General features: G+C 48.6%; 1 protein-coding gene across 1 annotated transcript; it reads right to left on the bottom strand.

Moving 5' to 3' along the window:
• Window positions 1–7,754: 7,754 nt before the first annotated feature.
• LOC120701210 (chitinase 10-like) lies at window positions 7,755–8,999 on the bottom strand. The gene is made up of 2 exons (XM_039985346.1): window positions 8,347–8,999; window positions 7,755–8,242 (listed from the first exon to the last, which is right to left on the bottom strand). The coding sequence occupies exons 1-2, from the start codon at window positions 8,850–8,852 to the stop codon at window positions 7,867–7,869; spliced, it is 882 nt and encodes a 293-aa protein (XP_039841280.1). The 5' UTR covers window positions 8,853–8,999; the 3' UTR covers window positions 7,755–7,866.
• Window positions 9,000–17,536: the final 8,537 nt, after the last annotated feature.

Genomic DNA, 17,536 nt, shown 5'->3' with positions numbered 1-17,536 from the left:
CCGTGTCAGGGTGGCAGGCAGGCTGGCCCGCCATGCCGGTAGAGGGTACTAGCCCCGGCCGGCCGGCGGGGCAGCGTCGTCGTCCGGTCCGGGTAGCACTACCGGAAGGGAGGTCGCCGACGCCATCGCGAGGCGCGTGCCCTTGGTGTGAGGGTGCCTGGAAAGAGGGGTGCTTAGCAGCCAAGGAATTCCACTCCTGGCTACTAGTAGCATCTCCGGCGGCACACGCAAAATATCATCATTTCTTTGACTACCAGGGGGGCCCCCGCGCACCCCCGTGGCATTGATGTACTGGTTGGGAGGGAAGCAAAGCGAGACCGGGCTGCTCCGGTCGCCGTCGCGGGCAGGCCGACGTTAGTCACGCGGCATGCACGCGCGGCGCCGGCGCCCGGCCGCGGATCGCCGGATGGAGGCCACTTGTGCGCCGCGGCGGCCACCGTACGTGTCCTCCGCTGGTTTCTCCATCTCGTCCGCCTGTTCCCACTTACCGGCCCGGCCCCCCCAGGGCGCCACTCTCCCGTCTATAAATCGATCGGCCCGAGCCCCAAGAGGAGGAATCCAATTCTTCTTCCAACAAGCCAGAGACTGCGCGAGCCGCACGGCACTGACCGCTGAGCCTCATATCCAGCAGGAAAGAGAGACAGAGGCAGCAGAGAGCATGGCGGAGGGCAAGGCCAACTGCATCGACATCCTGATCGCCATCCTCCTGCCGCCGCTGGGGGTGTTCCTCAAGCACGGGTGCGGGCACGAGTTCTGGATCTGCCTCCTCCTCACCTTCCTCGGCTACATCCCGGGCATCATCTACGCCGTCTACGCCATCACCAAGTAGTACGAGTAGTATCGTCTTCTGTCTATGCTATGCCAGTGGGGATCCTGATCGAATCTGTCGATGAGTGCTCCACTTCATGTGTGTTCGTGCCATGATGTACTAGTGCTCCTGTTTAGTTTCGTCGCCCCCGCTCTTGTATTTATTTACCCGTGCTTTGTTGGTTGATTATATCCCAGTGCTGATTTCGCTGCTCACCATGTCTGAGCTTTTTTTTTTGAGAAACATCATGTCTGATCTTTTGTTGTTGTTGAGGATTTGAGGCGTACTCCTCTCTCTAGCTCATGGATCGCTGCAATCGATCAAGGTTACTGAAAATTATATGCTGTGATCAAGGCGCTTGCTTCATATCAGCGACAACGTGTCGATCCAACCGTGTGTGCAGCGGCACGCAGCAGTGGTTTCGTTTCTATGATGAAGTTGTCAACTTGTCGTCTCCGACGATCTTGTACGATGCAATCCATCGCCTTGTTCGGCTGGGAGATTCAGCCAGCCACAACAGTATTTTTCTCTCACGCCAAATCAGCCAGCCAGCCAGCAGTGTTTTTCTCTCACGCCAAATCAGCCAGGCAGCCATCTCTGCGCCGATTCTACTGACCGCGCTTCGTTCCGCAACCGTCAGAGCAAACACGTGTATAGTCGACGAAGCAGCAAGGACCTGACTAAAAGGCCGCGCCGTGCTCATGAGGAGTCCGCTCGGCTTACCGAGCAGCGCGACAGACGATTCCAGTTCGGAGTCGAGACGAGAAACGCGCCCTGAGAACGCGGTGCAAAGCTTGTTTCATCAGGCTTTCAGTTTCAGCTGCTGCCTACCCCCGGCCGTTTCAGATGGATTCAGAGTTTACCGCGACAAACAAACTCAGCAACCTTTTCTGCCAGCCTTGCCTTGCCTTGCCTTGCATCACATCATCATCTCTTTTGTTTGGACGCGGGCTGCCTTGCCCTGCCTAGGATCCCAACCAGACAACATTCGTGCTCGTGCGCCACGCCACTCACCAGCCTCTCTGTCTTCTCCTCCGGTTCCAGCTCCTGCTCCTGCACGCTCCGGTGAGGAGATGACACGAAACAGTTGCAGGCCGCACTCAGGCCTGGAAAAAAGGGGGGGAAATTCCAGACGGACCGGGCCGGGCCGGGCCGAATGACTCCTGAGTGAGGAGCGAACGACGGGGCAGCCGGCCCGATGCGCCGCCGGTCCGGTTGCTGACGCGGTTTTTTCTTTTTTATATTTTAAAAAAATTAAAATTTCAAAAATATATGTCCGTTTTGAAATATTTCAAAAATATACCCCGGTCGCCCTCCCATAGGGCGACAGGCCCAAAGTGTAATTTTTTTTTTCTTCAAATTTGCAACGAAGTCTCTGGAGAAAAAAAAAGCCCAGTCGCCCGTTGGGGGGGCGACAGGGGCCTGTCGCCCACCCCTAGGGCGACAGGGGCCTGTCGCCCGTTGGGGGGCGACATGTCTTTTTTTTTCCAGGGACCTATTTTGAGCTATTCGTGCGTGTATTCGTCATCATCGTCGGCAAGATCTCGGCCGCTAACTCCTACCGCACGTAACTTGTCCTTCATTAAATCACGGGAAAAAATCGCAAGAACTTCCCTTATTTCACGAGCATTATGGAACCCACAAACATAATAAGTTAACATCAATAATATCTATAGAAACAAATGACAAGTAACCTACCACAATCATAAACATCGGATACAAATAAGCGGTCCACAGCTATCTCATTACAAATAAACATCAGATACATCTAACCACCCCTAGGGCGTCGGACCCTCTTAGCCCTCTGCTGGGCACGGACATGTCCCTCGGAGTAGGTGAGAACATCCGGAGACCTCACCTGTCGCTCAGGACGCGCAAGGGGCTGTGGTGTCTGCTGCTGAGAGATCCCAAGTGGTGCTCCTCCTAGCTGTGAATACCCCAAGACATCGGGGTCACCTTGCGCGGCAGGCTCTTCTGGACTCAAGCTGTCGAAGTCGTCTAAGGTGAAGGTCTCGTTATCTGGTCGAAAGGAGGAAGAAGAAGGTCCGGCGCCCGCATCGGGGTAGAATCCTACGCAAAAAAATGTGGATGTTAGCGTACGCTCGTATATTTTGTCATGCCATGTAGAAACCGAAATACGAAACATAAACTAACCTGTGTAGGCCGGTATCTGTGGCCCCGGTACCATCCCTGGATACGGTCCGCCAACTGGTGTTGTCCCTCTAAACATTCCAGTATGGCCGAACGCAGTAGCTGGATCGTATCCTGTATGTGATATTAGTAAATATGTAGGAACACGTGATGCAATTTTAAAGAGATATGTACGTTACCTGCACTTGGGAAGAACTGCGACGTCGGCCCGTGCATGGTCGACGGACACGGGAACGACGACGAGGCCTGAGACGACCCGTGGCTGTCTTCGTACTGCACACGGCTTCCGAAGTTGTGCGCTACCTGACGCAACTGATCACGCTGCCTCGACCATGCCTCTGTCTGCTCAAACTGGGTCATTGGGGATCCGACACGTACCCTCGTCAAGTAAGTCGAGCAGTCCGTCTCCATCATGTTGCAAAGGCGAAGCTGCATCAATTAAGTAAAAGTACAGTCACAAACACATGAATTATCTTATGAATATGATTATATATATATATATATGCAAATATGATCAAGAGACTCACCGCGCCAGCTAGTGCCTCCACGTGGTGCCGGCCATAGCCATCCTGAGGCCTCGCCTGGTGTGGCTGCGGGTGAGTGTCAACAAAAACCAGACGAGCCCGAGTCCGGGGTAAGTACCAGGTGATGTAAGCCCTAAATGAGCTGTCTGTGTGTGGTCCTGTTGGATGGACCAAGAGCTCGTCTGCCCGTTCCCATTGGTCCACCCACGGTTGCATCTTGGTGAGCCAATCATCAGAGCACGGCAAGCCACTCCTTGACAACCTACAAAGTGGACCATGAAGAATCGTTAGATTCGACACGAATGTATGAGCCAAGTTCATTCATAATTACATGTGGTCCTGGCGACTGACACGCTCCAACGCGGTGGGCACCGGAAACTCCTGGCGCTGCCCAAACTGTCTCCTGACTCTCCAGGGGCAATATGCCTCAACCGCGATGTCATAAACCAGGACGGTGGAAGTAAGCCACACGCTCGCATTCGCGGAGCAGTGCGAAAACAGGCCTGCTGGTGCACGGGTAGCCACAGCCTCTGGGCTGTAAGGCTCCCGGATAACGTCCTCGGGCGTCAGCATGTCGAGCTCCGAAACAAACTCAGGATATGCGCGTCTAACCCGCGCATGTGCCCAGGACCTCTGCATTCCGAATAAGTAAAATTAAAATTGCGCTAATACATCATGTAACAATGAATAACAAAATTAGATTTGTTGCGAACGTACCTGACGCCAGATCCAGATAGTTCCCATAGTGGGCCTCTCGTCCTCCTCGTCGTCGTACATGCCTCCGTGGTAAGGCTCGTGGCTGACAAAGGGCCGACCAACGGCTAGCCTCTCGTACGACCAAAGCTGTAGCAGTAGTGGGCACCCTGACAGGATAGCGTTCCCATGTGTCTTCATGCAGCCGTCACAGAGTCCACGGTAAGTGGCTGCAAGTACCGCCTCACCCCAGCTGTAACGCTCTCTGAAATACTTCATGCACCTATATATGATGAACTCAACAATTCCCACAAGTGGAAAGGCACGACAAGAACGCATAACCATATTGAAACACTCTGCATGGTTCGTTGTCTGAATACCATACCGTATTCTGTTGGTATCATAAAGGAATGACCATTTCTCCTTAGGTGCACCTCAAATCCAGTGTGAAAATGGCTTCTCAATTGAATCCCTAGCCTCTGCAGCCTGACTCGTGCCTGCTCCTGATACCCTTACCTTCACTAGCTCTGCAGTCAACTGATCAAGCATCTGCCATAATGCATTGAATTTTCTCTGTTGATTTTGGGTGCACAACCTCTTAAACAGGTTCTTAAGATCCTTGTTCTTGAAGTGTTCATAGAAGTTTGCACCCATATGCCTAATGCACCACCTGTTTTGGACATCAGGCCATAATGGAGGCATTGTCGCAGTTCCACTTTGCAATTTCAGTATTGATTGCAGGATACCTGCATGCCTATCACTAATAAGGCACACATCTGGACGTGCAGCAACAACATGAATCTTCACTCGTTCAAGGAACCAATACCAACTGTCTATGTTCTCGTTCTCAACAAATGCAAATGCGAGCGGAACAATTTGGTTGTTGCAATCTACACCGATTGCGGTGAGTATCTGACATTTATACCTTCCAGTCAAAAATGTGCCATCAATGCAGATCACCGGAAGACAAAACTGAAATGCTCTAACACAAGCACATATGCAATAGAAGGCTCGTTGCATAATTCTTTGTCCCCTAGTCACGGCTAGTACAAGGTATGTGTCATAAAAGGTTCCAGGATTTCTAGCAGCAACCTGGGATAACATACGAGGTAGGTTATCATATGATGCCTCGTATGTGCCGAACCGCATCTCGAACACCCTTTGTTTAGCCCGCCATGCCTTCAAATAACTGATGGTGTACTGGTAAGTCTGCTCAATGTGTCGAACAATCATTTTTGGCTCATAATTTAGGTTGTCCATAATAAACCCATACATTTGCTTCGCAACAAAGTCGCATGATATAATGCGATGCGAGGAAAGAACTTCTGACAGCAAACAAGTGTGCTCTGTGACAATGGAACATTTCCAGTTTGACTTCCATTTTCCCTTGAATGCATGTACTCGCCATGGACATCCAGCATTCACACACTTCACCTCATATTCTTTACTGCCAGACTTTACGACTCTGAATTCTCGTTTCAATGAGATTGTCCATAGTCTCACAGCATCTTTTACGGCTTCAATGTTTGGATATGTTGCACCTTGCACTACCTCATTCCCTCTGTACTCCCACTCCTGATTTCGTACATCTTCTGCGACATGACTGCCAAAACCATGCTCTTTCCACTCTTTTGGCAATGAGTACTGCTCGTCATCAGATGAGTCCTCATATTCTTCCATCTCTATTGCGGTTTGGTCTTCTGCCTCCATCTCGTCCACAATGCTATGTATCCTCTCTCCCTCATCAGTAAGGCCCTGTGGTCCCATGTTTTGGTTCTCTGTCTCTTCTGACTCATGTTGGATACTCGGAGTTCCTTGATCTGCACAATGTTGGATTTCAACATAATTGGTCTCTCTTCGAATACTCGGAGTTCCTTGATTTGCACAATGTTGGATTTCATTTTGTGTCTTCTCCCGGATTTGAACAAGAATGGCCAGAGGCCACCCACGCTCTAGAGCTGCTTGCATGTACTTCTGCCAGTCATCAGTGCTGTGTATCATCATTAATTCCCATAATTCACTTTCTACCTCCCAATTAACAAGAGACTGGACAGTGATCACATGTGTCAATGGATCAACATGGAACCCACGCTGCAGCCACTTACATATGGAACCAAAACTCCTTTCCAGAGATTTATCTATGCCGCTAGATGTGCGCTTAAAGGCAGAAAGATCTACTCCATTTGGCCCATACATAACATTGTATTCACCATAAAATACTTGAAACTGCATCTTGCTCGACATATCTGTATATCACATAATACTTATCGAGTTATACTCTTTACTTCACTACCTTATTCAATAATCCGTAAAAACTAAGTATGAAATTCAACTACAACGTATAAGTATTCATAACTACGTGATGACACTCAAATTCTATACTGCATATGCCAAATTCTATTCTAAATCATAATTAATTTATAAACACGTCTCTAATAGTACTGCAATTGTAATAATAAATGCGTAGAACTAATTTTCTAAACTAATTCACTACTACGTAACTACAAACTAAAGTATCATTAAACTCCTACTTAAATGGTTCTACTATAGCACTAATTAAATTAAATTAATCATATTTAAATACGTAGTACTTAAATATAACAATATTTAAACTAAATGTACTAACCTACAGATCACAAGTGCTGAATTCGGCAGGGCTTCGCCGCTTTCCTTCTCCTCACTTCTCTCTTTTTTTTCTAGATTTTTGGTGGAATTTTCGGGCTCAAATGAGGAGAGAAGGGGAGGGCTGGCCCTTTTATAGGGGGAATACCCCCGGTCGCCCGCAGGGGGGGCGACAGGCCCCCCCTGTCGCCCGGGGGGGGGGGGGGGGGGGGGGGCGACAGGCCCCTGTGGGCCGGGCCCAGCGGCGGTCGCCCGTGGGCTGGGCGACAGGCCCCTGTCGCCCCCCCCCCCCCAACGGGCGACTGGGCCTTTTTTTCTCCAGGGACTTCGTTGCAAATTTGAAGAAAAAAAAATTACACTTTGGGTCTGGCGCCCTATGAGAGGGCGACCGGGGTATATTTTTGAAATATTTCAAAACGGACATATATTTTTGAAATTTTAATTTTAAAAAAAATATAAAAAAGAAAAAACCGCGTTGCTGGCCACCCTGCCGATCTGATATGGCCCCGCTCGCCGTCGCCGACCTGTGAATGAAACCCGCGACACTACACGGCGGCCGAATGTTCTCCCTGCCATCGGACATCGCATGCAGTGCGGACGGCACATAAAACTTGTTTCTTCTTCAGAAACAGACTCTGCTTCTGTCAGGGAGAAGAATGAATGAATTTCAGAATTTGGCAACAACTTCCCCTCTTTGTCAGGGTACAAATCAACACCAATAATGATCTTCGCATGCCCATCGCATTCTTGCTCGCAAATTCAGTACTAGCAATTCGTGCCATGAGACCTGAAGGTGTGTGTGGAGGGTCATGTGTGCTGGCCTCACCCTGTCCTGTCGACGTTGCGCTTGAGCTCTGGTTGATGTGTACTCGCTCGATCTGTCTTGATCAGCCATCTTAATTCTCAGAGCTTGCGATTATCAGAGTACTCGCATTCAACTATTTCGCCCGTCTGAATTTGTAAAACTTGTAAGCAACCCCAACTTTTATTGCCGGCAAGAGAAACTCGATCAGCAAGTAGTACAACAGAAAAGAGGCGGCAGCAGCAGCACAAATTAATGGCGGGCGACTAGGAGGAATAGGGCTCCTGGCGAGCGCAGTCGAGGTTGGGCCCGACGTCGACGCCGAGCATGCGGCAGTACCGCCGGAAGAAGCCGATCCGGTCCTCCACCGGCGCGGCGTTGCCGCCGGGCCCGCACTCGATCCCGCCGTTGATGATGTTGGTCGTCAGCCCGAACCCCGGCGCCCGGCCCGCCGCCAGGTCGCCGGGGCCGGGCCGGTAGCGCCCCACCATCACGTCGTGGCACGACGGCTTGGGCTCCCGCGGCGTCATCCAGAACCACAGCGCCGTCTTGAACGCCACCTCCGGGTCGCCCGCCACCACCTCCGGGTCCCGCAGCCCGTCGAAGCCCAGCGCCTTGCCCGCCGGCCCGTAGTTGAAGTTCCTGGCATCATGCGACCACCCCAAAACAAATGCAAATCTCGTCATCTCCTCCGTCGCCGGCGGATCGGATCGGAGCTTCCGGAGAGAAACGTAGGTACTACGTACCAGGAGAGCTGGATGGGGCCGCGGCCATGGTAGGACTTGCCGGGGAAGCACGGCCACTCGGTGCTGCTGGCGTCGCAGTAGTTGCTCGGCGGCCGGATCTCCTCCTTGAAGCAGAGGCCCCACGCGAAGGGCCCGTCGGGCGCCGTCGCCCACCCGCCGGTCGTCTCGTGGGAGATCTGCGCCAGGAACGCCGCCACCTCGCGCCTCCGGGTGGCGGCGCCGCCGTCGCCACCGAACTCGGGGAACGCCTCCGCCGCGCGGAGGAAGGAGGTGTAGTTGTAGAAGCCGCGCGCGGGGCAGGCGGCGTCGTCCTTGTGGAGGAAGAAGGAGCGGTACACGTCCTCCGTCACGATCGACGCCACGTGGCTGCGGCCGCTGCTGGGGAACAGGCAGTCCCACCTCCACCCCGACGACCACCACCACGCCTCCGCGACGCCGGCGTTGGAGACGATGGCCAGCAAGCCGGCTAGCAAGAAGATGGGACGAGGGAGGAACAGGCGCGCCATTGTTGTCTCAGCAATTGGTTACGACGACCGTGTGTGTGTATAGAGTTATAGACAGCGCTCGAGGAGTATGTGTGCAGGCAGCAGCAGGTGTAGCACGATCTAGGCGAGGACACACATGGCGTGCACGTGCGCGGAGGGCATCCCCCGGCCGCGCGGGGCGGCCGGATTGAGGCGACGGCGACCGGCGGCGCTGGCGGAATATATATAGCTCATCACCATCTCCCACCAGGCACAGTTGACTTTGATCATCTTGATCGGCCTTGCTACATTATTGGATCATGCATGAGAAGCGCTGCAGCAGTAAAGCATCTCAGAGCATCGATCTGTTCATGCGACAGCAAGTGTTGTATCCTTGGAATTTGGGCTAGGTCAATGGCGACCAACTGGGCATGCATGTGCTGCATGCTTGCATACATCGACAAGGGCTCATGGCCGGGCTGCTAACTCTGTTGATTTGTTTAGACAAAACAAGTAACTTTTGGACTATGTTATCTCCGATGACGGAAATGAAATGCTGCTAACTGTTGCAGTCGCATGTTGAATAAAGGAAGATTAGTGAGTGAAGATGGACAGAGAGCAGACAGCACGGTGGCCGGCTTGAGCAACGGTGATAAGAGAGACCTGCAGCAGGCTGCAGAGTGGCGGCCAGTGAGGCCAGAATCAGGTGATCGCTCCACCAAGGGCATTGAGGCCCATATGAAGTGGCAAGGCCTGTGCCCTGGGGCATTGAGGCCCATATGTCATATGTTCATTTTATTGCCAGCATGCTGTTTGCTACGCCAAATGCCAAAACATATATTATTACCCTTCAAAAAAAACATATATTATTACATCACTGAAGAATTGATGTGGTGATAACGGACCTTTGAACAATAGCAAGAAGCAAAACTTCGGAAGGTGAGCAAGAGATAAAAAGGCATGTCAGCACGGCACAAACTAATGTAAAAGCATCAGTTGCCATGTTTTCTACTCCCTCCGTTCCAAATTTTTAATCATTTTAGCTTTACTAGATAAATAGATTTATTATGCATCTAGACATAATATATCTAGATGCATAGTAAAAACTATACACGTAGAAAAGTCGAAATTACTAATAATTTGAGACGGGGAGTACCTACACACCTCCACCTGTTCAACTGCGTCTATTGGTTTTGGTTGATTTTGTGTATATATATATGGTGCACCCCCCCAAAAAAAATTTATTGTATATAGATCTAAGCTCCTAATACTTCCTCTTGTAAAAAATATAAAAATATATGCCATTTAAGATACTGGTATATTGTATGATGTAGCGCGATGTAATTTTAAAAAAGAATGTACTCCCTATGTTCCAAATGAATTTGCACTACCGGTATATTTCATTTAAGAATGTAATTTTAATTTTTAAAATATTTATCATTTAAGAATATACTACCGGTATATTTCGCCGTGTGCCATGGTTTTCCGTGTGCTTTACGTGTGGCGCGCGACAAAGTCTGATTTCGCCGTTTGCCCATGAATTTGCACACGGCGGTTAGCGTGGCACACGGCGAACTCTCGTTTCCCGATAGTGGATTAGTCATTGTGGCTTTTTAGAGATTCATAGGCATTGCTATGCATCTACACATATATTATGTCTAGGTGCATACCAAAACTTATGAATCTAGAAAAGCTAAAACAACCAACAATTTGGGACTGAGGAAGTAGTTGATAATACTTTTTGTATGATGAATTAAATAATAGGCTCAAAGCTGGGCCTTAGGACATGGCCTGATATGTGATATGTAGCCTCGCTACTAAAGTACCGATCCCTGGCCATTGGCTTGCTAGTTACATATATTGATTTTATGTATTCAATCCATTTTGACAATGGAGTAAGCTTAAATATTTTATGTTGCCAACATATGTGTTATTTATATATAAATGGTTATCAATACTATAATATTCTTTGATTGATTATTCTAAAATGACATAAGTTATGAATCAGAGGGAGTACATTTCTTCTGCTATATCAGAAAACTGAAAAAGGGTTTGTTGCATAAAATTCTTCCAAAGAAAATATAGTTTTGGCCCTCTGGAGAGTAGAAAATAAAGTTTTTTTAATCAGAAATTCGACCAGGGTGTCAAAATTTATTCTTGTTATTAAACGTAACCAAACAATTTAGACGTTACGATAATGCTGTCATTGAACATGTTGACACATCTCATGGATGGATGAGTGGTAGCAGTTTGGCGTCTTGTGATCTTTGACGCGCCTACATTAATGGTCAAAAGTGCTGCCTGAATATATACCTGCAAGCTAAGAAGAATTTCAATCTTTGCAGCCTGATTATACATCTAGTCGTCGCATCCAGCCAGAAAAACCAAAATCATTTTGATTCGCTCTCAGGCTAGCTCTTAATCCGTTCCATTTTTACTGATCCATAACTCCTTTCTGTTTTTGTCAGACAGACCACAGTTATGAAAGGAGGAGCCTTCTCCCTCTCGTCGCTCTCACACCAACGGCGCCCAACCTAGACGGCTACAAGCCTACAACACAGAACACACTTTTCCTCTTTGCATCCCCGGCCGATTGGGGATCGAGCGATTCCGATCCTAGGGTTCTTGCGCCATGCCTCGTGCTGGGAAAGTGAAGATCCAATGGATCGTGCAGAAGAGCGAGCGGCAGGCGTCCTTCCGCAAGCGCCGCGGCACCCTGTTCGACAAGGCGCGCGATCTCTCCATCCTCTGCCAGGTCCCTGCGGCGGTGATCGTCTACGGCAGCGGCGAGGCCCAGCCGCAGGTCTGGCCGGGGATCCAGGAGGTCACGGGGATACTGCAGAGGTACCGAGACCTCCCCGACTCCCTCAAGGAGGCGCGCCGGCTGGACAACGAGCTCTTCATGCGCCGGCGCACGGAGAAGATGAGGAGGAAGCTGGACAACTGCAGGGCCAGCGCCAGCCGGCTCGAGGTCAACCTCATCCTCAACGACATCAGCCTCGGCCGCCGCCGTGAGTTCGCCGATCTGCCCCGCGAGCTCACCGGCGCCGTCGTCTCGGGGCTGGACGCGCTAAGGAGTGTCACCGCCGACCGCGTCAACTTCCTCCGCTCGGAGGCTGCCCAAGCGGCGGCGCTCCCGCAGCAGCAGCTGGAGGAAGCTGTGGCTGCGGCGCTGATGGCGTTGCAAGAGTCACGGTCACCCATGGTGCCGCCAGTTGCTATGGCGCCGCCGATGGTGGCGAACGCGCAGCCGGCACCGCCGCAATCCGCGCTGGTGCCGCCGCCGCCGCCGCCGCAGCTGCTGCAGGAGGAACCGCCGATGGTGCCACCTCTTGCGATGGCGCCAGTGGTAGCTGGCGCGCCGCTTCTGCTGCCGGCGCCGGAGCCGGAGCCACCGGTGGTTCCACCTCTTTCGATGGCACCGATGGTAGCTGACGCGCCGCTTCTGCTGCCGGCGCCGGAGCCACCGATGATGCCACCTCTTGCGATGGCACCAGTACTGTTTGATGACGCGCCGCTAGACCTGCTTCTGCTGCTGCTGCCGGACCCGGAGCCGTTGCCGCCCCAATCTGAGCTGGTGGTGGCGCCGGCGCCGCCGCTTCAGGAGCCTCCAATGGTAGCTGAAGCTGAGGCGCAGCTTCTGCTGCCGGCGCCGTTGCCAGAGCCACCGATGATGCCGCCTCTTGCTATGGCACCCGTAGATGACGTGCCGATTGACCTGCTTCTGCTGCTGCTGCCGGACCCGGAGCCGGTGCCGCCGCCGCCGCAATCTGAGCTGGTGGTGGCGCCGGCGCCGGCGCTTCAGGAGCCGCCAATGGTAGCTGACGCGCCGCTTCTGCTGCCGGCGGCGGAGCCGGAGCCTCCGGCTGCCGCTGCTGGTGCGGTTGTTGACGAGCCCCTGGACCTGTACGCCGAGCCCCGGGATGGAAGCTTCCTGCTTGAGATGGCAGATGCCATCATGGACGACGGCAGTGGTCGCCAGGCCACATCTGAGGACGTGGATCGCCTCCTCAGGGAGTACGGCCTCGAGAGCTTCAAGCCCATGTAGAGGGCATCAGAAAATGCACGCGTTGCTGCCTGCACTATGAATCTCAGAATTAATCTATCCTGTAGTGTTTGCTTTGTTTGATTTCGTAGTATCAATGGTCGAGAGAACCGAGTCGATCGAGTTAGTGTGAGGTCGTCGGCGTCGTCGTCAGTCTGAGTATTTAGATCGAGTAGCCCTTGTACTATCCAGAATTTGAATTTCACAACAGTGTGTTCTATATCTGCTTTCTGTTCAATATATGTTTCATTCAGATCTATTCCTCTGGTGTTATGATAACCGTGTCGTTGTTCAGCGAAAAGAGTCTTGCAGTCTGAGCTTATCTACAGTGTACGACTACTGCATGCGTTCATCGATACAACACCACCACTACAGTTCGGTTTTCTGCCCTTTCTGGTGTTACTGGGTTAATTTCCCCATTCTTATGAACCAATCTCAGTTCATTTAACAGCTGCATCGATCCCATGAACAACCTTTCAGGCCCAGGCTCAACAGACAGAAAAAAAAAAGTTCTGTTTTTCAAGCTGGCCATTTGGCTGGCATTCACTGTCAGTAAGGTTTCGAGATCTGTCATATGCCTGATGATATGTTCTGCAGAGATGTAGCTACCACATGCACATCCGTTCACTCCACCGACGTAATAAGGCTGCAAAACTAGACTCCATATTGTTGCAGAAGTGAATGACCACCATCTGACGATCCCGCAAACTGGGTATGGAGTATCAAGTTCTCTATCCTTCTTCGCTCATTACTTCTCTTGAGATAACGTTGTTGACTTGTTTTGTGAAGGTCCACAGGATAATTTTCACTTCATTTGGAGCTTCCATGCATCTTCTCCACAATCGTAACCAATCGGAAATGGTTGCATTTCTTGCTGAACCTGACGCGCCCTGATGTCCATTCCGGCGATCATGCATTTCCACACCAAACTTTTATCCTGATTTCACCCAAAAAAAGGCACAGATACCATTTTATCATATATAACACTTATATCGGCCTTCTATTTGGGGATTTTTTTTTGTTTCTTCACCCCGCGTAGTGAGAAAATCTGATTAAAGGTGAGTGATGCTAGACTACTACATGCGTTCATCGATACTGTTCAAGTAAGGTGAGTGATGCTAGACTTCAGTGCAAAGGGTGGCTGGAATTTCAGAGGAAGACTGCAGGGATAGCAGCTGAAATTGATAGTTGTTTCAGTTTGCGTTATGACTTGTTCTTTTGAGCTATGTGCCGTGCAGTCAGCGTACTGCGTGTTTGTGTGCTTTTGGCTGTAGACACTCACCTGTGAGTTGTTGAGGCCGGGATTTTCCTTTATCTAAAAAAATGCGTTCATCGATACACCACCACCACTACAGTTCGGTTTTCTGCCTTTCTGGTGTTACCGGGTTAATTCCCCCATTCTTAATGAACCCAATATAATCTCAGTTCATTTAACAGCTGCATCCCATGAACAACCTTTCAGGCCCAGGCTCAACAGACAGAAAAAAAAAGGTTCTGTTGTTTAAGCTGGCCATATTCACTGTCAGTAATAAGGTTTCGAGATCTGTCATATGCCTGATGATATGTTCTGCAGAGATGTAGCTACCACATGCACATCCGTTCACTCACCGACGTAAGGCTGCATATTGTTGCATGACCACCGCCATCTGACGATCCCGCAAACTGGGTATGGATGTATCAAGTTCTCTATCCTTCTTCGCTCATTACTTCTCTTGAGGTCGAGGAACGTTGTTGACTTGTTGTGTGAAGGTCTTCACAGGATAATTTTCACTTCATTTGGAGCTTCCATGCATCTTCCACAATCGTAACCAATCCGAAATGGTTGCATTTCCTGACGCGCCCCTGATGTCCATTCCGGAGATCATGCATTTCCACACCAAGCTTTTATCCTGATTTCACCGGGGGGAAAAAAGGCAGATACCATTTTATCATATAATTATATCGGCCTTCTATTTGGGGATTTTTTTTTGTTTCTTCACCCTGTAGTGAGAAAATCTGATTAATCAATGCTAGCTATTTCCCAACATCCATCAACTGGACATGATAAGCTCATAAACTATTCTGAGATATTTTCCCCCTCTCGATTTAGTGATGAGTGGACATTATTTTGGGGGTGTTGCATAGTATTCTTTCAAACTACTATCCTTTGCAATTCTAGTGATGACTATGAAATTAAAATAGGTCTTTAATTTATCTGTTATAAATTCCCAGTACAGTTAAAGATGAAAATGAATTATATATTTCACATTTGCTGCACTGTATTTGTACCATTCACACAGTAGCATTTGAAGATTTATGATGCAACAAAGCTGATGATGATCAAGAAGGCTAACATATACTAGTTCAATTCAGAACCTCAAAAGGTGCCGCATGCTATAAAATGGAAAATACAAAAATATTTGATAGCTCCTGAACTGAATAGGGACACCTTAGCCTTTTATTCTCAGTAAACCCACAGGCAGTTCGCAAAGGAACAGGTAATAACGAACGTGTGAGGTGTGTAACACTAACACATGATAAGAATTTCTCAGTTCACAAAAAATAAAAGCTACACAATAAAAATAGAAATTAAACAGGTTCGAGGAAAAAGGGCATGCATGAACCGGTGATCTGGCCAGTGGTGCGAGAGGCCACGGACATCCTACAGAAGTACAGAGGTGTATATGTGAACCTGCGTGACTCGATCTGACTCTGCCCAGGAGAAGAACTCTCACGATTTTGAGGGCTCTGCACCAAAGTATTTACAACCACTACCGGAAACGGCACACGGCAAATGTGGGGAATAATCCCGTAGTGAACCTTCACGACGGGATGGGAAGCTCACCATTTACACTTTCACATCATATAGAAGATTTGTCTTCCGAGCCTTGCGCACAAGTCAATTCAGAGATGCACATGAAATTTGTTATGGACTGCAACAGCTTCATTCCTTTCCTCAAAGGGAACAGTCTAAGGCTGTAGAATGCTATAATGCAGTTTCATAAATAATTTAAATAATATATTTGCAATAAAATCTCTATAGTCTCAAATGGTGCCCTCGCTGAAACATTATACGCTCAGCACCCACCTATATATCTGATGTATTTATCCAGCGTTAAGTTCATTCGTCCTTAAGAAGTTCCATTACACTCTCAGCACCCATCTATATCTGATCTTTGGACAAAGCCTCTGCTGCATTGCATGCATAATTTTTATGTACAACACTTAACCCATGTTGTGAAGTTTTATGTTGTATCTCTTGTTCCGATAAAAGCTGCTAGCCATATCCTCGTAGTCGATTGTTGCACCCCAGCAACTCAAATAAAGCAACATATATATTATCATTTCCTACTCTAGCTTTTTGGAATCTAATCATCACCTGTTGGAACTCCTAACTTAAAAATGGGGTCATACATATATGTTTCAAGTTCATGAATGTGAGTTATTATATTAGAAGATTCATAGTTGCTGGATAAAATCATCAAGCAAAATAGCATTAGTAGTAGGAGACAATGGGCAACTCGGATTGCAAGAAGAGGAAAAGAAAAATCACAAGAGTCAGACACAAATAAAATCTGTTTAGGGCCTTCGAATCACCGGCCAGTAACATATATAGATACCGCAATTTTAAAGCAGCTCTAGTTCTAGTTCAATCAGCTGCAATTCAACCAAGTTAGATCCTCAAAAAAAAACAGCATAATATATATCTAATATTCTATATGCAGCTTTATATATTTTTTCATATATATAGGATATGCTATTTAATTTGATCAAGGTTTTCATAAGAAGTACCTAGAGTATAATACGGCTTTAATGTATTTTTTAAACTTAGCTTTAACGGTGATGTCACCTCCACCTCCAGCCTCCTAATACTCCTTCTGTCCCAAAATATAGCTACTTTTAATGTTCAAATTTTATCTCATAATATAGCTACTTTTAATATCCCAAGAGAATTTTTTAGTATGCGAGGTCTAAAATGCCCCTCCTTGCATGCAAATTAATTATGGTGTGAAGATCTGCATGCAAGCTAAATAGGAAAGCCTTAATCACTCTCTTAATTAGTGCATGGTAACTAAAGAAGGGTAATATAGACTTTTACTCTCCATCCTTAATCTGTCCGAAAAACTCTAAAGTAGCTATATTTTTACAGGACACAGGGAGTAAACTGCTCCAGGCGCAACCAGTCTCTTTCTCTGCTCTACGTTTTCCCACCACCTCGCCATCCTCATCACGATCCTGATCAGCAATGCCTTGATGTTCCTCCAAACGTACCTTGAAAACAAAGTTCATTTCTTAGTTTCCAAATTGACCACATTGTTGTAGCTGCCATCACATTCAGGTCAGCATAGGTTTCATTCCTGAGCCACCATTTTGCTACTGAATCACAATCGAGCCCAACCACTTCACAAGCATTAGAAATATAGCCCCAAATCAGCATTGCCACATAGCACTCAAACATAATATAGTGCACAGATTCATGTTCTGAGCAGAAAAGACTGGTTGTATCTATAAGACTTCTCTTCTCTTTTGGCCAAGTTATCTCTGGTTAAAAGTCTATTGTTATCTAATAAGAGCAAAAAAAACACACATGAATTCTAGGATGAACCCCCATTTTCCACATCACTGGGGTATAGACCTGCTTAATCCCATGAAAGCTAACAATAGCATATAATAAGGATTGCTCCGAGTAGACACCTTGGGA

Source organism: Panicum virgatum, chromosome 3K (genome assembly GCF_016808335.1).
Source record: "Panicum virgatum strain AP13 chromosome 3K, P.virgatum_v5, whole genome shotgun sequence".
NCBI classification, from domain to species: domain Eukaryota; kingdom Viridiplantae; phylum Streptophyta; class Magnoliopsida; order Poales; family Poaceae; genus Panicum; species Panicum virgatum.
This window is presented reverse-complemented; position numbering and strand designations above follow the sequence as displayed.

Bases quoted from the DNA above. Each gene is read 5' to 3' on its own strand.
- LOC120701210 (XM_039985346.1), bottom strand. From the start codon at position 8,852: ATGGCGCGCCTGTTCCTCCCTCGTCCCATCTTCTTGCTAGCCGGCTTG. The intron at 8,243-8,346 runs GTACGTAGTACC...GCATGATGCCAG, and splicing joins GGCCCCATCCAGCTCTCCTG to GAACTTCAACTACGGGCCGG.